Source organism: Anser brachyrhynchus (assembly GCF_964034855.1).
Source record: "Anser brachyrhynchus genome assembly, chromosome: 17".
In the NCBI taxonomy this organism is placed as follows: Eukaryota; Metazoa; Chordata; class Aves; order Anseriformes; family Anatidae; genus Anser; species Anser brachyrhynchus.
In genome coordinates, this window is record NC_137710.1 from 8,850,946 (window position 1) to 8,872,951 (window position 22,006).

The window sequence follows — 22,006 nt, forward strand, 5'->3', positions numbered from 1 at the left end:
ACAAACACCACAGCCCTGCGGCCTCTCCAGCACAGCCCCATTCTCCGGTGTCCATGGAGAACACATGGCCAGACTTGATCTCAGGACAGGTCCGTGCTGGGAACCTGGGCAGTGAACACAGCACAGGCTGATCCAAATGAGTTGTAGAGGAGGTGGCAGAAACACGAGCAGCTGAGGATCTAACAGGCTGTAAAACTTCTGTAGGCCTCCAGACAGTCAGTGCTGCAGTGAACTACTGGAACACCACCACTCACGTGAGCTGGGCCACCACGCTGGCCACAGGGACAACAGGATTCTCACTTCACATCCAGCTCAGGCGGTGCTGAACCCAGCACCACGAGGAACCAGGCAGCACAGGGGCATCCTAAGGAAAAGAGCCTTGCAACAGCCGCGCTTGGCCAGCAGAAACCAGAGGGACTGTTTAGTGGCATCATTTTAAAAACCCACTGACCACAGATGAATCAGTGTCTCATTCTTGGAAGCACTAAACTTACCAGTGTCCAACAGTGCCTCAAGCAGTAACGGCCAAGATACGTCACAGTCACACAGCTCCTTCCTCTAAGGCCATGGTTTTGTCCCCTCACCCCAGAGTTTGCTCTGCAGAGGGAGGCACCGAGGTTTTCTCAGCCCCTTCCAGAATTCCCCGTCTGCCATTGCAGAGGCAGCCGCAATGTGGAAGGGGCAATTTTGTGAGCAAATACAGATGCTGCAAGCCATATGCTGTTCAGGCCCAAACCACCTCCAGCCCATGCATGAAAATGCACAAGACCTTGGTCTTGAACGTGTGCCACAGCAGCGACTGGCTAAAGCAACCCTGGGCCGAACTTCTTGCTGCCATGCAGTAATGGGAGCTGCAGTAAGTGCAATGGAGAGAGAAGCAAGGGGCACAGTATGTCGTGTGCACAGCTGTGGATCACATGGCACTTATTTCTAGGATTTCCTGCAAGCAGATAAAAAGCTGGAACTCAGGACCATTTGCTGATTTCTCTAGATCACACAACATCCCTGGAGCTGAATGGCCAGAGAAGTACAGCATGATTGCTTCTTCTACAGAGCCCTTTGTTCCCCAAACTTCTTCCAGAGTCCATCCCTGGACATCAACCAGCCAAGAAGATAATGAAAGCAAGAGCTTTCTCCCTTGCGGGCTTCAGCCTTTCTAGAAGTGGTGGACACCAGAGAAAGGAATCTCTTCTAAATTCTGGCTCCAGGCACAGAGACCTGGACTGTACGTGTGGGTCTTCTTCAGCACAGACTAGGAATAAATACACTGTTGGATGGACACGTTTTGGTGAAGGAAGCAGCAAGACGTTCCCACCCGGCTACCTTCCCACCAGTTTCTTTCTGCCAATTCCAGCCTCACATCTGTAACTTGGTAAGATGCCAGCAGAAGCCATCAACATAGTGAGGACCCAGTGGGGAAGCAAATATCCAACAGCCAGGTCACCTCGTTGGGAAGATGAGCAGTTGCAGCCCTTTTACACAGCACTGCCTGCTGGCTCCCATCAGGAGAGCTCCATCAGCAGTGAGCTGAGCCGAGCGTGCTTCAAATCCCACTGCCCTGAGGAGCACCAGTGCAAGGCAGAAACATGCCTGAAGTCAAACATTTGGGCTAAGGGGACTCCTGAGGCTCAAATGCCTCTAGGAAGCTTCAGTTGCTGTGTGATTGACTCAGCCACAGAGGAGTGGAGCCACTCTTCCACCAAAGCAGCTGTTGCATATCCCTAAAGATCATGGTCTCCAGACAGAAGTGCAGAAGTATCATGTCCTGGGCTCCAGTTCTGCCACCTTTTAACAGCAGCAGGGAAGACTCACTAGGAGCACCCAAGCCTACCCTGGCTGGGCCAGGGATCCTGCCGAGCCATCAAGGATCCTGGGCTCAGAGGCATTGAGGAAGGGTTGTGCTTTCACCCTACACCCAGACACCCTGGAGAGCTCTCCAGGCACTCACACCAGCACTGTTTGCAGAGACCTCCTGCTTCCTGTAAGCTTCACACTTTTCCAATACTCAGCTGCTCCTTGTGTGCAGGAACAGGCAGTCATTTTATCTTCAAAGCAGCTGTACATGAATAATTCTGCAAGTGAGAGCAGGCATGCACTAAATTCAGATTCAGAAATTTCATATATGTTTGTTTTGGTGGGATTTTGGGGGGACATTCACTCAACATACAGGTAAACGCCGTTCAGACTGAAAGCAAAGGCTTTGCTCAGTGCAGCCTAATAAAAATCAGACTGTGCCATGTTTGAGGAACTCACAGATAAGAGGTTAATATACAAATACACACCTTGTACTTTCCAAACCTAAGCTCATGGACGGTTGAACATTCTGGGCAGCAAGAGCTAGAGGCTAGGGAAGGGATGCTGTGAACTGTTAGTCTATTAAGATCAACAGAAAGTAACCTAATTCCAGAAAAATCTCGCTTCCCAGGCAAACCAGGCTTCCTCTCTGCAAAGGAATTCCACAGACTCAAGGACATCAGTGCCCTGGCAGAGTTAGAGATGACGAAGGCTGTATTTTCCTTTTCCAGTAATACTTAGATTTAACTATACAAACTGTTCCCTTTGGAGCAGATCCTATTTCAGTGTTTACACATAGACTTAGAACTGGATTTTAAAGGTGAAAGCACCTACTCCCAAACTGCAGGGAGCCCCCTAAGTACAGATGTTCCTGCTATAGCAAACAGCTGCTTCGCTGCACTTCTCTCAGACTCTTTGCCCAGCCACCCTTGATGTCATTTGCTTATCCAGAAAGAGCAGGGCACAGGAGGAGTTCAACCAGGCAAGAATGTCCTCAATTACCAATACTGCAAAAGGTAAGAGGAGATCTGCAACAGAAAAGCTTACAAGAGTTTTCCATGCTGTGACGAGTCTAGGTGAAGCAGGGACAGGCACAGGGGATGCAGAAGCTTTCAGCCTCAGGGTAAAGCACTGCCGAGCTCTGCAGCCCTGAATTTATCATCCGGAGAGCGGATTGCAATCAGCTACCTGCTCCTGGGGAGCACATCCCCATGATGAGGGCCCTGAGCCAGAGTACAAAGGCCATTCCTGCCCCAGATGGCTTGCAATCTGAAGCATACAAGAAAACTAACGGGTTATCACATCAGAAACACAAAATAACTACATTTCCCTCCTCCAGATGTATGGAATTGTCCATATGTTGGGTGGGGATTGATCCTTTCAGAGCCATTTTCCAAGAGCTATGGCTCTTACTATTTTTTTTTTTTTTCAGACGGAGATGAAAGGACCATTCAAAGCAGCCTGGAACCTACCTCCTGCAGTATTTTCCTAGTTATTTTCCTCCACCAACCCCTTTCCTGGATCTAATCCGTGGACCACAGCACATGAAAGGCAACTGTAAGCCTGGCACCAGGTGTGTAAACTCCTCAGCAGCAGCTTGCTCACGGGAGATGGCGAGAGCTCCCGCTACACAGCAGCTGAGATCAGCTACAGCAGTGAGGGGGAGAGCAGCGGCAGACAGCTCACTGAGGCTGCATCTGTAAAACTACGGGGGTCCCTTGCCCCTCTCAGTTTCAAAGGACTTGGTCACTTTCATCCACGTTCACAGAAAGCTGGCCTTAGATTTGTATTTTATTGCTAATTCCCTAAAAGATTTGCCTTTAAAATAACTATATTTGACAGTGGCCTTTGTGGAAAAGCTGATGTTTCATCCTATTGTCTTCCATCTCTACGTCAGCCCAGACCAGAAGAACACGTCAGCTCCCTGGTTAATCCCAAATACGCCTACAGAGGCACCACGGGTGGGATCGCTTCAGCCGGGGCGGGGGCATAGCACTGAGATGCAGGGCTGTGGCCCAGGAGAGGGCTTCACAGACACCATCGCCATACACATACCAAACAACCCTGCCGCTGTGCCACAAGGCCCCACTGTGCTTAGCGCTGGGAACATCAGAGCTGCTCTTATGATCTTCCCCCAGAGGCAGGGGGTTTACAACCCAACTCTGCCATTCTGGCAAATTTCAGCAGAGGTAACACAGTATAAAATAACATGGCCAGAACAGGAAACGTACTTTGATCAGGACAGACCTGGAATACTGGGATTTTCCCAACAAAGTCTCAGGAATGGTATTTTCTACCAGATTTGAAAGGCATTTTTCCTCTCTCGTCATCAAAAACCACAGCCTTAGGGACAAACCTTAGCACAGAACTGGACTGGAGGAGACAGATAGCTAAGCCCTAAATCTTGAAGAGGGTCATTAAACACATTCTGAAACATACTGCTCCACTCCTCCTATAACTCTTTCCACCTTAAGGTAACAGTTTATTTCCCCAAAATTGAGAGAAAAAGCAATCAAAAAAGGTTAGCACCCCAACCTGAATAACTAATGTCACTCTATCAGTGACACAGCCCAATCACAGAGAATAATCGGGGTTCTCGATAACATCTGTTCTTTCCAGATAACATTACTGTGGCTATTTCAGTCCTGACTTCCACTATAATTTGCAGTTTATCCAATCAGAGCCATCAATATAATCTGTACTTGCCCTGCAGCAAAACTGTTAGCAGTGACTCACTGATACAGTCCTGATCTGAAGGAACAGCTAATTGTGAAATCCTCGCCCTTATGGATTTTTTTTAAATGGTTTTGTTGGTTTCATTTTTTTTTTCCTGGGCTTCACCTGAAAATAACAAGAATGGTAAAGTACAGGAGATGGAAGATGGGGGACATTAATGGAATGGGCACTGGAAGAGCAGAGTTCATGGAAATGTCACCTTTGAAGTGATTATAATGGATTTCTGGAAGCCAGAGAAATGAAACTGGACTAAAGAAGTTATTAGAGGAGACAAAGTCATTTGACTGTAAATGCTGTGGTTGTTGGACACACAAAGCACAGCAATACCCAACGTTAGAAAGAACTTTGAGGCAGTGAAGAGGAAAAATTGCATTTGCTAAATTGTGCTTTCCTATGAGGCAACCCAAAAGCAATGGAAACAGCCACACGGGTGAGAAGGAAGAGTGGGGCAAGACGAGCAACGTTCAGCTCAGTCAGTAAGCTCACAGAACCACAGCACGCCCCGTGCGATGCAAGCTCAAGTGAAAGCCGCAGCAGGCCAAGAGCTAAAGTCACTCACGGCCTTTTAATGGCCATGAATAGCTCTTGGGACCTGCAGCACAGCACGAAATCAAACCTCTGTATTTGTTAGAATCCAGGGCTAAACATCTCCAAGCAAATCCCAGAACCGATGTTACATGCCCAACGGGGAGGGATTTTCTTGGGCTCCTAGCCCAGGTTCAACTCCCTAGGCCAAACAGAGGTTTCTTGGGATTTATTTCCTGGAACTGGATCTCTAGGCATGTTTTGTGGTGGATCTCCTCCCATTGTCCCTCATGTGCCCTCAGACTACACAAAGTCAAGCAAATCCCACAGTCTTGGGAGATAAGAGGAAAGCAAAACCTGTAACATGAGCATTTCTGACCTATGCACAGGGTAATGCTCCCTGATCTGCATATCACTTGAACAGACTATTATTTCCACTGTGCATGATCAAATTCAGGGCCCAGCTTTAAGAAGTTGTGATGGGACTCTTCTCTGATGTAATTTTGCTCTAAGCGGGGAAATATTTTTCTTTTCAGGCTCATTTACGAACCACTGCCTTAGGAATAAAAAGCAAGACCTGCTTTCTCCACTAGAGGAAATGCATGCTGGCCTGTTACATACACGAAGGAACATCCACACACTTTGCAGAGAAAAATAAGATGGTTCAGGAAGCTTTCAGACCAACCAGTTCCATGATATCCCTCATTAGCAACCCCACGCACACACTGCACTGCTGCTACATGAAGAACAACTCCACTAGCACCATCACTTGTTTACCAGGAGAACAATTCTGCTATTGACCGACACCTGCCCATGACAGTATGACCACGGGAGGAGCAGGAAGATGTTCAGATCAGATCAGCCATTCAAACTAGCCAGCAAAACGCCTGGCACTGCCTGGAGCCTTCCAGCAGCTGCTGAGGACTGGCCCTACCAGCTCAAACAGAAAGGCTTTCACCGCCATTAATGAGAGCTGCTGAAAATAATGCCATCACACAGCTAGGAGATGGCATGCAGCCTTTCTGTTTGAGGACCAGCAGGCCAAACAGAGCAGGCACTAAGAAGAGGAACCCTGAGCTCCATCCAATTGGTTTTGGTTTATTTAAACTCCTGTGAAGTCAAATGCTGTGAACCCAGCATGAGCTGAGTGCGGTGGGGCAAGCCAGGTGAAGCGAGGGACAAGAGGACGTGCTCCTGCACTGAAAACACGTCCTGCTCGTAGTAGCGATGTTTCAGAGGATCCCAAACGGATCAGTGTGACAGTGCTGGGGGGCACACAGAAAACATACCTCTGACTTTCTCGCCTCTGTGGGCCTGGTCTGAGCTTCTGAAGTGTCAGGCTTCTGGCAGACAAGCAGATCCAGAGCATTCAGCTGCTCGGTGGACCTGGAGTCCTTCCCAAGCATGTGCCTGGATTAACTGCCCAGAAGAAGCACCAAGTCCTGTTAAATAACTGTCCTCTCTAATACCCGCTTCCCTCATAAATACGCACTCTGCCAAGGGCTCCTTTCAAGGGAAGGATAGCTCTTGAAAGTAAGCAGACGAACAACAAAGGTATTAATCTCAGGAGCGAGGCATGAGCAGCTCCCCTTCTGCGTGCTCCAGCCAAGGGAGGCAGAGCACTGCTCCAGCCGTGTCGCTGAAACCACCTAGGCAGTGTCAGGGCTGTAAGTGCAGCCTCTTGGAGATAAGAGAGCATCTCAGCATCTCTCTTTCTGCTGTGATGACATGCTCTTGCTCACCTCTCAGCACTGTACAATCGCAGAGGCAGGACTTTTCTACAGGCCAGCTGTATCACTCGGTTTAACCCCCTCAGCCTTGATTCAGCCCGCTCCCCAGAAAACAGGACAAACACCAGCTCCCCAAAGCCTGGGTTTCTTTTTCTTCTCTTACTGCCTGACCAGCTGGCACCAGCTCCTCTGAGCAGGATGAAGCTCTGAGAATTTATAGGATCCTAAAAGCCTTAAACCTCTCTGACATTTTTTATGGCAGGCCTTGACCAGAGAGAAATTACTGTTGGTCCATATGGACATTTCCAACACTGTCCATCTACATTTCCAGTACTTCACACCACTTAACTCCCAATGCAGAGACTCAGGAGAGCTTTAAACTACACAGAAAACACAACCAGGGGACAATGTAGGTAGGACAGGCAGACAGCAGCTGCCCAACTTTGTGAGTCATATTTCACCTGGACATATACTTTATGTAGTATGTAATTTATTTAGAAATAAAGGCGGATGGAAGACTGCAGGATTTAAAAGGACTTCACATGTGCGTGTATCACGGCAAGAATGAGCTCAGCACAGCAGGCAGGATTAGAATAGTTCCCACACTGAGGAAATAGCCAGGAGACATTACAGAATGCGTGGAAAAAAAAGAAGTGAAGTGACTTGTCTGGGAAGTGATCTTAAAAATAATTGTAACACAAACTAAAGCATTAAAAGGCCTGCCTGGCTCTCTTGTGTGTGCTCACACAGCTCCAAGCATCAGGGGTCTGCAAGACAAAATGAAACAGTCACTGGAGCACAGACCATGTCTGTACCACCGGGGGCTTTGCCTCACAGAAAGCAGAAGGCAGACGCTGAGCCCTTGAAGCCTCTTTTCCCACAGGCGGAGGGGATCTTTTCTTCCCCTCCCTTGCTTCTGCACTGAGAACGTCCAGAGGTCAGCGGGACGGGCTCGCTCCCCATGGCCGCTCTCCAGGAGCTAGCACTCACGATCCCGCGGTTTATTTGCTCAGCCTGCATTCCCAGCTCCCGGTTCCCCGGGGCCAGAAGTCATTCTGGGAGAACAGCACCAGCTGCCCTGGGTGGGGTCAGGCGGAGACAGGCCATCCCCGCTCCATGCACACACCCTGGACACTCTTGATAACATGCTTCAAAACAAACGGGGCACTCCCAAAGTTCCCAGGAAGAGCAAAGATCTGAGATGAACAAAGCTGGCAAGCGCAGGACCTCGGCTCTCCTGCTCCGAGCAGTCACCCCACAGGGCCGCAGCAGTGGCAGACAGGGACAGGTCTGCCACCACCCTGCTCCCGCCTCCCCATCACCTAACTTCAGTGAGCACTTCAGTCCTGCCACAGGCTCTCACTGCTGTCAGCAAGCGCAGCTGTGTGGAGAAGCAGCCCAAGGTGCAAGAGAAAAGCTGGAGGTAAAGCTTGTACCAAGGGCTGCCCACCTCTGACTGCCTGACAACTCCACTGGCGCCTGGCTCACACCTCCAACTCCCGAGTACGCACCGCAGCGTGAGATCCTCCAGCACGCCAGACTTGTGCAGTCTTCACCCTGAGCCTCCTTAGCCCTCTCTGGCACACCACCGGGCTGATGCAAGCTGAAGACTGCCGAGCTGCACCCAGCGAGGTTTCTGCCATCTCAAGCATCCCTGCGTTGTGCTGTCCTGCACGGCTTAGCTGTATCTCTCTTCTAGAAATTAACTTCAGCTTTAACTTCTACCCCCTCTTTTTTTTTTTTTTTGTTTTTTTTTTTGATTTCAGAAGCAGACAGTTGTACTAAAGCTAAACAATCCTCCTCCCACTCTTGGCATTGCACCCTTGCAGATGCTTGCGCAGGGTTTCACTTCCTCTTGGCCAACACTTGGCCAAGCTTTGCTCATCAGCAAGCCGGGCCCTGCAGCCCTCCGGTGCTCTCCTCCCAGCTCCCTCCAGCACATAGCTGCTGTGGCAGCGCTCGGGGTGACACACGTAGGTAGGGGCCGGGAGTGACACGCCGAGGGAAGGCACTGCAGTCTACAGCTGAGTGTTAGCAAACCATAAGATTCCAATTAATGTGCTGGAAACACACTCCTACAAGACGGGGAATTAAGAATGCTGATCTATTCAAGCCTCAAAACATAAAGGACTCTTACTTGAATTGGGAGCAACAGAAGATGTCTTTGGCTTTTTGCAGTCCAGCCCCTCTGGGTAGTGTCACACATACAAATCCTTCCCCTCAGCACACTCAGTGCCACCTTCCACTACTCGTTTTAAACGATGTTCCTGGGATACCAAGTCACGGATGAACAGCAGCACACACACTGATGAGGAGCACATGTTCTGGGATGTGATCCCAACCTTTCTGATACACCACACACAAATCCAGCTCCTGAACATCCCTGTGGGAACAAGATGACTGCAAATCTCTTCACTGCTCCAGGGACGATTCTTTGGGACAAAAGGAATGCGTAACAGCCGACAAATATTTTTCCTGTGCTTCAAGGCTAACCACACTGTAGACATACACACACAGAGAGACAAAATCCAGCCCATATGGAATTATTCCAGTATGCTATGAAACAACTTGCATATGCCTCACAAAAATCTGAAGTCACACAATGTATTAGAGATGTCGCATATTTCCTTCATAAGTAACGGAGGGTTGCTCCAGGAGATTTCACTGTCCCAAGGAAATCTCTGCCTGGGGCAGGAAGGGGACAAAGACATAGTGTTGGTCAGGCAAGAAAGCTGTGTGGGTGAGCAAAGAAGGTGCCCTCCAGTTCGTACTCTGCTATCCAGAAAAAAAAAGTAGCACAGAAGTCACCTGAACTGGAAGAGAAACCAGAGAAATCCTCCTGGCTTAGTTAGCAGCTATCTCGGCAAGAATTGCTTGAAACGTTAAAGATGGAGCAGAGCTCTCCAGGCTTGGGTTCAGCACACGTGGGCTCCGTCTGACAGCAGCAGCATAGCTACAGCAGCCACTGCTACAGCAGTGGGGTGACACAGAACTGCTGGGGAAACCCCTTGGACTGAGTATTTAAAACTAATTCAGCAGAGCTCTAACACAGCAAGGACCCAACCTGGCCTGGCACAGTGAGCAACCAGCTGGCTGAACACGGAATCCTCGCTGGGTTCCCAAGATGTCCATTTCATTGGGTATTTAACGAACAGCAACTTAGGCCGAGACAGGGTAGCTGTATGGGCTCCAGAAGACAGCAGACTCGGGCTGTTCCTCTCCAGACTAGCTTCCCCTCAGATCTTGCTGCAAAGCACCCTCTGCTCGAAGGGCGGGACAGGACCGTCACAACAGCCTTACATCTATTTCCTGCCAGGACAGTCCGGCAGAGAATAGCATTGGTGTGCAGTTGGTATTATTCCTGAGAGCATTAGGAGGTTGTATGAGACTCCTTGACTTTGAAGACTAAAAGCATGCAGGGACTGGGTTTCTCCTTCATTTAGACAGCAGCAACACTTTCACCTCTGTACCTATGAACTGCCTTTCATAAGGCCCCAGCAGGCTGCAACCCAGCAGCTGAGCAACGGTGTCACAAGCATCTCTAGGGGTTAAACGAACTGCTACTTCGTTAGCACCAGCAAGGATCAGACCACAACATCTGTCACACTTACACATTTGGCTAACGTGCCCAAAACGGCCTTGCCCAATTCACGCAAGGGCAGCACAATTTTGGACTCACACATAAGTAGCCAAGCAGTTCGTGGAAATTCAAGGGACAAAAATTCCGTGTGCAGGAAACATTTACTTCTCCTTTTCATAAACTGCAGATTGCTACTCACACAGAGGGCCGGACCCCTCCCTGGCCCTGTACTGATGACCACTTCGTCCATTTGGAGCATAAATAATTGAAGAGAGAGAGCAGCAGCAGCAGGAGGCAGACTGTGCCCAGCTCTCCAGCAGTCCTGTTTCACCATGCAGCCCATGTACTGACCTGCTTTTACAGCCCTTTTCTAAGGGCAGGCAGAAAAAAAAGGGGAAAAAAAAGAAAAGAAGTCAAAGTGCCCAGGATGGACCTCCCTCCAGAGCCCAGAATAGCCCGTCTGCGTGACCCAGGAGCCTCCTGCAGCAGGACTGTTTAGACAGATGCACAGCAGAAGGACAAGTAGGGCTGAATCTCTCAACCTGCTGCAGTCCCACCCAGCTCCTGACACACTGTGTTGAGCACTGAGCCCTTGCCCAGTTTGGAGGGCAAAGGACCAACCTTACCTTTTGAAATGGGCCAAAAAAAATGAATGAAACGCACAAGGCTTCTCACAGAGAAGTAAAAGCTTCCACCCCAATGCTACGTCTGGCCAAGATACACTGGGACAGCAGAACCACAAGCAGAGATGTGCTGCTTTAAGACCATTTCCAGTGTTTAGCTCTAGATTCTGTGACTAATTTGCTACTCCCTTTCTGGCAGGCACATATTGGTGGTCAGAATGCAAGACCACTGTTGGAAAATGCAGGTTAGAAGAAGCATTAACATGCAGAGTCAAAGCGAAGCAGCCTCACCCAGAGCAATCGATGACACAGTGAGAGACGATCCAGCTGTGGGGAAACACCTGTGTGCCAGATGCAAACATCATTTTGCTTTCTCCTAGAAAAAAAAACCCTCACCACAACCACCCCATTTGAATTGATACAGATCACGACGGACTCGTGCACAGGAACACAGATCCCTGTTGACGCTCCCAATGACTCAAAGAATCACAACTATAAAATCATAGGGTTAACCTTCAGAAAACTAAAAAAGCCTGTAGAACTGTTTCTCTTCCAGGTTCCGTGTTTTCTGTACAAGCACAGGTGCAAGAAAGCAGAGCTTTCCCCACATCACAAGATTACAATAGGAGTTATTTTAAGGAAAATACTTAGGTGAAAGATAAAAATGCTGCAGCCACATAACACAGGTATGAATCCTCCAGGCTGCTCCAGCACAGAGCTGGAGGCCAAGATCAGCCCAGCAGCAAACTGCTGCACATGGGAACCTATCCTCACACAGTACATTTCATCAGGTATTTCACAAAATTCAGCTAATCTATTTTCATCACATACACGTACACAGAAACTGAGGTCGCGCTAAGGTCATCCTCAACTAGTTCAAGACACAGGAATCACCACTCCTCCCTCCTCCTAATCTGCTCTTTGTCATGAGCAACCACCTGCACCTGCAGCGTGTCACAGGCAGCATCTAGAAGTATCTCTGGTACCTCTGCACTACGCAGAGGGGGGTTACGCAGTTCTTGTAAGCCCATCTGGGCTTTTCTCTCCATAAACACAGTAGAAAAAAGGAGAAGGCAGCTCATATTAGCAGGGATTGGGGGATTTCCATCAGCCAAAGTTATCTGGTAGGCAAGGCTAGGTTGAAGGTTGACCTGAAATTGATGCTCTATGTTGGCACAGTTGCCATTTTAGATGAGAGACATCTCTGCTTTTGTGATATATCTACCGCCGCAGTAACAATGGAAATCACTGATTTTTTCTTTTTTTTTTTTTTTTTCCCCTGTGGAGAAAGCAAAGGAATTACGCATTTTGAAGATATAAAACCCAGAATCTCAAAAACAGAGACAAATGCAACAAATTCAGGAGTTCTCAATGCCCAGGCTCACAGTGAAACCACTCCTCTAGCCAAACAACCTTTTGCACAGCATCCTCTTTATACACAGTACCCCCTACATATATTTTTTACTGACGTGCAGATCACTTCAACATATACTTAAGAAGAGAAAAAGACCAAGCTGAACGCAAAAGGCACAGCCCTGTAATTTCAAACCCACTGAAAGAACTGGATCCACCAGGTAGTCTCTGCTCCCACACCCAAACAGCTTTGCAAGTTGATGGGGCGGAGAGATCAACTTGGGAAGGAGAGGTTCCCATCCTCCTGATTTAAAGAGAAACAATGACTTCAAAGAACTTTAGAGACACGGGCCTGAGTGAGCAGGAGCCAGCTCCAGAGACACGGCAAGGTAACACCCCAAACAAACACACGCCAACAACAAGAGCTAGGAGGCACGTTCTGCAGGAGCGTGCCAAGAGACTCCAGTTTAACTGGGTATTTAGAAGGTTTCACCTGTACTCCTCCCACAGCGATACCCTGGGCTTTGGCAGAGTGTCCTCAAGCTGCACTGCCCTGTTTGGTACTCAAGTCAATACAGTCTTGCAACAAATTGCTAGGTTTCCCTTACACATGGCCTACTCTTATGCGTATGGGTTATTAGCCACAGCCTCATCTGCCTACCCAGCTTCGCCACAAGAGGCTTTCCCTCTTAGAAAGCTCTCCAACAGTACATGAGTTCCTAGGAGAGAAACCATCCCGATTTGACAGGTGCTGAACTGAGGTTGATTGGTGACACCAAGTTCCTTGCTGTAGAGCTTTGGACCAGAGACTGGTTTCTCCTAGTCCAGGGTCCTAAAGCAGGGTCCTTCCCCTTGGAACGGTGGGTGCTCTGTGCACGGACAAACCTCCCCTGACTTCAGTGGCACATGAGTTCAGAGCCAAACACACTTTGAAAATCAAACATGAAGAACCTGAGAAAACTGGAAAACAGAGAGAATCTACTGTTATTTTCTATTCATAAGTGGTAGCCACAAGGAGCCAAACCCACAAATCAGAGTTCCCTGGACCCAGACAATGCATCAGCCCTGACTATTATCTGAGGGAAGATGAACGCACATTCTTTGACACCATACTGTTCCTGTTTTTTTTGACTCAGCAACTCATTATTATTTTACTGAAGGCTACCCTGCTTATATGCAACCTATTGTACTGCCCTCTCCTTAGCTTTTATAACAATTTTTTAAAAAACGTTTCAGGCAAGAATTGCAGCTTCAGTAAACCTTTTAAAATTGGTACTTGCTGCCAGATGCAAGAGGATAGGAAAAAGGTGGCACAGGAAGAAAATCCCTGCTCTTGAAGCATGCTAAATAAGGCTATCATTTGTGGTTTAGTACGTTCACTCTCATTTCAGCAGATTGCTTTGTATTCACAGCTTGGTTTCCCTCCACCATCCGCAAGTAATACAGCTGGCACAAATTCATAATTCACCATGCTCTGTCACGCAAGACCCGCTCTACACTCAGCATAAAACACAGGGACACACACGTGCACACCTCCGGACTTGAGGAAAGACCACTTTTGTGCCAGAAGAGCCTATGCCATCCTGCAAACACAGACACTTTTGGGTATAGTCTCCAGCCCACTCTTGCCTATAAAGCGTGACAAAAGCCTTTAGGAATTATGATAACATCTACACCAAAGTACTCTGATATCTGCCACACTTCTTACTCTGGGGAGTGAGCAGAAAGGAGCCCTATATATAACCTTCGTCCCTCTTTGTTTAAGGACAAATAAGCTAAAGAGCAGCGTGATTTTTGGGTCACAAATCTCCTCTGCAGTTCACAGCTTACCCTGATTTTTCTGTAATTTCAGAACACAGCCTGCATTGTTCCCCTCCAGAAATAAAAAAGAATTGGAATAACAGCAATACACTAAGAAATAGCTACAAAATGCTAGTAAAATTCCAGTAGCTTGGGAAAAACATGCCTGATAAGACCCCTTTATCCCATTACCGCTAGATTTACTTTGTTCCTCTCACCACTGCAATCAGCAGCTCACAAAACCACACACGTGCCTTTTCACAGACAAGCGCCCAAGCCTGCGCTATAGGGAAACACCATTTCTTGCAGTGCCTGGGTGAATGCCTAAGCTGCTACAAAATTAGTCTCCTCCTTTGTGGTCCAGAAAGGCTGTGCAGTACCACTGCCTCGGTAGGTAAGGTGTTTGCTTCATGGGGAATTACAGCCCCAGACAGAAATAAAGCAGACCCCAAAGCAAGTGCAAGCCAGGCTGGGGATGGGTGGATTCCTTCCTGCTGCACAGCCCCACTGCACTGCCCTGCTGTGTCAACCATCGCCTCCATCCCCACCTTTGTGAGGCACAAAAGCTTCTCCAAGCTCATTTACAGCAGACATTGCCTATAATCACGATGATGGGTGCTAAGGAACACATGGCACTCTGCTGCTTACCTCTTACATAGACATTCAAGCCCACCGGAGAAAAATTCTTCCCGTGAAACACCCTAAACCCCTCCAAATACCAAATGATGAGCCAAAAAACAACCGTCGATGTCATCTGATTGCATCACCCCCTCTATCTCTCGGGGACTCAGAGACATGTCTCCAAAGAGCTATTTGCTTTGCAAAGCAAAGCAGATGTTCCCTAACGCCCAGCTTCGGGCTGCCTGCAAGGAGGTGATCTGCTGCGCCAGCGAGGAGCGGCACGACTGGGTCAGTGCCTGCGCATCTGTGCTGCGCAGGGGAGAGGGAGCGATGGGCAACGTGCTCCTAATGCTGAGAAGCCTTTTCCAGCCCCTGCGCTGCCTTTCTGCATCCAAACCTACTCGGCGCGCCCAAATGCACTGGAGAAAAAGGGAAAAAAGGAAACCCCATCCAAAGATCCAAAGCAGGGGGGGATAAAGCAAAGCAAAGGCGCGTTCCCCGGATGAACCCAGCTCAGAGGAGCCAGGGCTGAACGCCGCCGCGCTCAGGTGCCGGGGCACCACCCCAGCACCCCGGGAGAGTTGGGGGGGCTCGGACCGAGCCGAGCCGAGCGGGGCGAGCTCACCTACCTGCTTCTCCTCTGCGGGGCGCATCGATGCGAGCGGGGCAGGCGAGGGCGGGATGCCCGCGGCGGGAGCCGGCAGCGGGGAGAGAAGAGAAGAGAGAAGGGGCCGTGAGGGACGGCTGCGCCGGGGCCCGGGGCACAGCGGCCGCGCGTCCCCCCCCCGGCCCCGCCGCCTCACCTGGGTTGACCAGTTTGCTCTTGTAGCGCATGCCGGTGCTCATGGTGCCGGGAGCGCCACCAGCGCGGGGCTGCCGCGGATAGGGCCGGCCCGGCTCGGCACGGCTCGGCTCGGCACGGCCAATCCCGGCCCCGCCAATCCCCGCCCGCCCCGCCCCGGGCGAACGCCCCGCGCCCGGCTCCGCGCTCGGCCCCGCGGCAGCGCCGCGCCCCCCGGGAACGGTGCCTGCTGCCAGGCACGGGGACGCCGCGGAAGAGGAGAAAAGCAGCGGAGGGGAGGCGGCTCCGCATCCAGCGTTTCCCAAGGCTGGGGGAAGTCCTGAATCACGCCGCAAACCCACCGGAGGAATACCGAATGCAGCCGGTGTAATACACAAAATATACATAATACGCAAGTCCCGACGTGGTCCCTTTCTGCTGAGCCGTTTTAAGAATAACACTGGAAGCTATTTTAGGTGAAAGCTGTCGGTACAGCTTTAAGAGGAGGCAGGAGAGAGCTGGAATGAACCTAAAATGCTCCAAAAGCGGTACTAGCCCACGATTTAACAGCTCAAAGGAACCCCAACTGAACTGTGAAGGTGCAAGCGTAGGGATGGAAAGGCTCAGGAAACCCAGCTCCTTCCACCAGCTGCCACAGCTGCAGAGAGGGCTCATCTCTTCCACCTTTCAAGGTCAGGTAAATAATCAGACTTGAAACTCTTCTAAATACAGGACAGGACAACCCCGGCATGGTGATGGCTGTGCAAGCACAAGGACAGGGCCCTGTCTTGGAACAAAACTGACACTGATGCCACAACACTAACTTTTCAAATCCCTACCATCATCCCAGCATCTCGTCATGTCTTCCACCTGCTCATTGAAAACACACCTCATATCCCAAAGCAGAAGCTGGCAGTCCAAGGCATGGATGTTTTAAAAACCCATTAGTTTGTTCTCAGCTTGCTTTTAGCCATTGATTCAAAGCATCAGAGAAAATATTTCATGTAGCTGTTAGCATATTTCCTCAATTTTAAGTACTAGACAGCCACAGACCATTAGAGACTCCACACAATTAAAGGCACCAACAATCCAATGGGCCTTTCATGAGTTGTATAATAGTCTGCCACAGTGCTTTAAAACTAATGAAGACTGAAAGGACTACAGTTGCCTGCTTTTTGATCCTCCTAAACAGAGTCATTAAAACAGTTACCTGCAGGTACTTTCTCCCACTGCTGGCAAATATTTGCCTGGAGAAGGCCTGGGTGGAATTCACAGAGAAAAAGGGACTTGTCTTCCACAGCCGGGGCACTGCCAATGCCAACAGAGTGCAAATGTTAGGTCCAAAATTAGGCTCTAGTCAGAGCCATCTCTCCAGAGATCTTCACAGTAGCAGACAGCTTAACAAACACATTCTCCCTTTCAGCTCTGAAGTATTTTAACAAAACCAAGTTCAAAAGTAACTGCGGATTACCATCAGACAATATCAAAGAAATGACATAAAAATTGACTATGTAGAAAGGAAAACGCTCGGGTATCAGTAGCATTGTGAGTCTGGTTTTGAGACAAAACGCTCCAGCTGGAATTGACAAGCCAGAGGGAGGCATAGACTGATCAGTACCAGTGGCTGCTACTGGTCAGTAAGGCTTCCCACAGCAGAATTGTGACACTGAGTCTAGGCATCTTGCTTTGAAAAGAGAGGGGGGAAAAAAGCTCCATTTTTAATAAAATTAAAGAGAAGATGCTTTTGAAAGCCTGCTTCCCTATTGTACCAGTTTCTCTTGAAAGATGAACCTTTCATGTTACTTTTGCTCAGAAAACTGCAGTCTGCAACTAAATGTCTTGGTTTCTCAGGAAGGGTGTGGCTGTCCTGGCTTTCACAAGTACAAATGGACAGCATCATTTTAAGAAGGTTGCAAAATATGATGCAGAACTCTGGAAGAAAATCAAGAAAGGCAAACATAATTGTGCACAATTAATGAGAAAAAAAACATTCACAATTAAATCTCTCACCTTGGCCCTCTTGACAGACATGCTTAAAATTCAAACCTCCATAAAACCTGCAGAGGCTTTGCATCTCAGAACAAATCTGTCACCTCAATTCTTCTTTCAACTTCAGTACAGTAGCCAAGATAACAACATTATGTCCATTTTACGCAGTTTTACTCTGAACACAGGCCAGATACGCTTCCTTGTGATGCAAACTTTTTTAAGTCTATCCTGATGAAACAGCCATCGCTAGACAGCAGAATTACGGCTAATACCTACATGAAAGGCGCTCCAATTTAGAACAGAAGACAAAGTATCTTAATCCCATATTTGCAAGATAATTTACACTTACGTGTATATAATACACACAAGACTACAGAAGTATGCAAAAAAGCTATGTAACAACATACAGGAAACAGCAACATTCATGAATTCCTACACGAAGTTGCGAGATCAGATTTTCCAAGGTATTTACAGACCTAAGCAACGTCAGAAGATGCCTAATGGACTTCGTAAAAACAGCCAAAAAACAACAAAATCCACCCCAAAATTCAACTTTTTCCACATTCATACATTTATTACAAAACCTCAATGAAAATTAGTGTCATGGTATATAAAAGGTTCGGTACACGCCATCACTCAGCTGAGAGAAAAATGCCTGTGATAGGAATTCTTGGAAGCAACACTTGAGACCTGAAGACACATCTTCAGAGGCATCCACAGAAATTTCTGGCATGCATAGTGTTCACAATATTTTAAGGCACAATGATTTGGAAAAACCAGCTTCTCTGCATCACTGGTGTATCGTCAGTGTTTTGTATATTTTCTCATACATCACACAAATACAAATCACCAGAGAGGAAGCTTGAAAAGTAATCAGATCACAGAGAAAGTTACGAAAAACATGATACAATACAGAATGGCTTAAAATAGCAAGTGAAAGTTACGATACTGTGCAAACACACATACATTTACCGTAAACAGGCCACAAAGTCTTTTAGAATTAATCACAAAACTGTTCAGAAGAATCTATCAGATACACGATTAGCTCCTTAAACCCAGCACGACTAGCCCAAACAGCGTACTCTATGCATTTCTGTATCAAAAAGTATAGGAAGGATAATAAAAACACATTGATAAGTATGAAGACAGTGTTACCAAAGTACTCAAAAAAGATACAATATAACTTGATTAACATTGAATATATAAAACAAGCAGTTTTACAACACAATCTTCAGACTTTGTGTTTGTTTTAACGCAGGTCTTGATCTGCGGCATCCGGCATTTGAACGTTACCACTTGGTCAAAGAAAACAGAGCACCCATCCACTTAGAGAAGTGTATACTGCTGTGAACGAAAGTGGAAAACAAAGAGCATTAGAACGGACAAATTCTCAGCACTGTCAGAGCATTTTTGGCATTCTGACCCCCTCCTAGCAAAGCAGCGTAACACAGGGAGCAGGGCACCAAGTTGCTGCCTCACAGACCTGCACTAGGACTGGATCGACTGAACTGGCTGATGACAACGGCGAGTTCCTGACGCAGTTTGGCCCCAGATATTTATCACAAATGTCTAATAAAAGCACAAACAAGAATCTATTTTTAGTTGCATACTTTCTTAGGCACCCACACTCCCTCTAGCCTGTGAGAACACAAGCACTGTGTTAGGGCTCATCTAAACAGTAACACAAGAGATCAACCTCTGCCGCCTGTTACGTGAAGCATTACTTGTGATGACAAAAACTGAATTTTAAAAAAGCTTACCATCTAATCATGGTTAAAAATAAGCAGCAAGATTAATCATTACGTATGAACACTCTTATGACACTGCTTAGGTAAAAAAGGAAAGCAAACATTTTTCCAAGCCTTCATACAGCAGCACTGATTGACATGGCTGGAGGCAGGGATATTGACCTATCCCTTCAGAAATGACTACCAGTTTTGGATGTCTTTGCAGTCACTTGCCAATTGAAAAGGCTGCTACAGAGAAAGCAGAATTCCAGCTTTTCCTGAAAATTAAGCCCTGCTTAAAAAAGCTGTGGCAGATTTAGAAGTCGGGAGACCCCTCTGGTTCTCCAGGCCCAAAAGTACTTATTCACAAGAGGAAAAAATAGCTTAATTGAAACATTCATCTGGATGGAAATAAAGAAATACCCTAGAAAACATTGCTGTGCCAAGGAAAGTACAGTGCAACACCCATCCAGACTGCACTTGCTGATTACAGTTGGGATAACAAGGAAAGGAAGCTGACAATCGGGGTCCTTTGCTGTTTATATATTGAAAAAAATTCCCACTGTGAGAATGGCAATTACCTAACATCTCAAGTAGGCCATCACTTCACGTAACCACAACAAGCAAGCCAGCAGTAAGCTTTAAAGCCAGAGTCCACACATTGTCAAACACATTCAATATTCAGATGCAAAACTAACCTCATGCTACACTGTTACTTCAAATATGAAAAAGAAACTAAATTCCTGCCATTGCCTGCATAACCTTCAATCTGTTATGAAAGGCATATCAAGAGGCGGTGGGAACTGATTTCGCAAAAAGACTGGAGTTTCCAATAAACGTGAAGGCTCTGGTTATAAGCACAAGTGTGTTGGTGTTACCAACATTAGCAATGCAGTATCTGTGTTTGTTATGCTTGTAGAACATAACTGGGCAAAGTATGCTTGTGTATTTTCAGTGTGGATTCACTTCACTGCTTTCTTCCTAATCTCCTCATGATGCAATACTTTATGACACATTAGGTTGACACTGTTCATTACAGATTTTATCTCCACTTTTATACATTAACTTTAAGACTCCCCCATACGTGTCTTTATTAAATGCCTCCACCTGCAACATGAATTCCCACTGTTATTTGATGCACCACAATAAATACATTTCTGCAGTATGCCACTAAAACGTAATCAGCAAGTAGCCTAACTAGCACTACATACACGTGCACCCTGATGCACTTGTTCAGAACACTGAACAAAGTTTAGTTTCAAAAGGTTTCAAAAGACTTAGGAAGGAACAGGCTTGCTTTGCCCCCCTTCAGTTGCTTCAAAAGACACCACTACAACGCAGGGCAGCTTAACATATCTCCCCCTACAGTCCTCAGTTGCCAGGGAGGGAAGTTTTATAACCAGTAACATTTTCTAACTGACCTAAATTCTTCTTCTTCAAGTATCACCCATTTTATGTTGTAGCTACAACCATTTTGCTTTCCAATCACTAGAGCAAGAGCTTTGAGAAACTGAGTCTTTCCACAAGGCTTGTGTTTTATAGTTAAACCCTGGAGCTTCTGTATCAGAAAAAAAAAAAAAACATTTGGAAACTTCGTTAGAACTCCTGGAAAAACAAAACCATTAACTATTTGATAAAACCGACGTCCTGTTGTTTGCTGGTTTTGATTCATGTTGTTACTCACAACCTCAATCTGGGTTATAGCTACATTTATAATTCTCTGGTGAGTCCCATGCTTCAAGTTTGTTCCATTTCCTTTTGCTAGTCTGTAGCAACACCTTTTATTTCTCCATAATAAATGCCATCAGCCAACCATACAGTTACAAAACTGGCTTTTGAACTGTTTTCCAACATTTATCAGTTAATTTAATGTGCTAATAGGCTTAATGTGCACTGAGTCATATATACATACTAGGCTCCAAGCTCCACAACTATTACAAAAGTTTCTCTGAAAATGCTTATGGAGTAAAAAGCTGCCTGAAGCATTTAGAGGCCCACCATGATAACACGTCAGGCTTTGGCATAGCCCTAAAAGGTCTGTGTACTCCCCTCCTTGGCCCACTAGCGCCTACGAAACTCTGGCAGCGAACACCTCCCTTCACCCTCTGCATCCAGTGCAGAGTGTCACTGAGATACCATAAAAGGTGGAAATACTTAAATTGTATCATTCCTGAGAAATCAAGCCTCTCAGAGGCAGGAATCCAAGGTACCACTGCATGTATTCACAGGAACTGAGCATGTCACTGCACTGCGGGCTTAATCTTTCCCAAAGCATCTACACATTAGTAAAAAGCAAATAAATGCATTTCCACTTACCCCTGACATTTCCCCACAAAAACAGGATTTCTGCAGGGACCCATTAGGAATTTGATCTGCTCTCTATTCAGGGACCACATGGCAAAAATCAAGGCAATTTGCATTAATCTATTTACTTATATTTTTGTGTAATTATGTGAAATTATCAGAAAATTTGCTTTTGGGTGTTTCAATTGTTTTCATTTTACATTTTGCAAACTCATCGTATTCCTTGGAAAGCTTCTAAATCTGCAAAATGGAGGTTGTTTTTGTTCTGGGGAGGAGGGAGGGTCATTTATCTCTCTGCTCTCCTCTAGAGGGAACAGAGTAGTTCTGGAAATTGGTCTCAATGGGATGCAATTTTCAAGATGCATCTATCCTAAGAGTTAGAAATGAGATACCATTTCTATTCCTTATTGAAATAGGTCTTGACAAATTCCAGGAAATTTTGC

General features: G+C 47.1%; 2 protein-coding genes across 10 annotated transcripts in view; both read right to left on the bottom strand.

Moving 5' to 3' along the window:
- SEPTIN5 (septin 5) overlaps window positions 1-15,774 on the bottom strand; it is a 43,955-nt gene extending 28,181 nt beyond the window's left edge. The window contains exons 1-2 of one of the 4 annotated variants that reach the window (XM_080559791.1): window positions 15,566-15,710; window positions 15,392-15,402 (exon numbers count right to left, since the gene is read on the bottom strand). In XM_080559791.1, coding sequence (XP_080415917.1) covers window positions 15,392-15,402; window positions 15,566-15,608 — 54 coding nt within the window. In that variant the 5' untranslated portion in view covers window positions 15,609-15,710. Of the gene's footprint in view, window positions 1-8,296; window positions 8,508-15,391; window positions 15,403-15,557 lie in introns of those variants that run through there. The other 3 variants (XM_080559792.1, XM_080559797.1, XM_080559793.1) reach the window with 3 other exon arrangements.
- Window positions 15,775-18,079: 2,305 nt separating this feature from the next.
- The window catches only part of LOC308179508 (septin-2), a 40,021-nt gene continuing 36,094 nt past the window's right edge, over window positions 18,080-22,006 (bottom strand). For 4 of the 6 annotated variants that reach the window (XM_080559805.1, XM_080559806.1, XM_080559804.1 and 1 more), the window contains one exon: window positions 18,080-18,876. The gene's annotated coding sequence lies outside the window, so the exon portion shown is untranslated. The remainder of the gene's footprint in view (window positions 18,877-22,006) is intronic. The other 2 variants (XM_080559808.1, XM_080559807.1) reach the window with 1 other exon arrangement.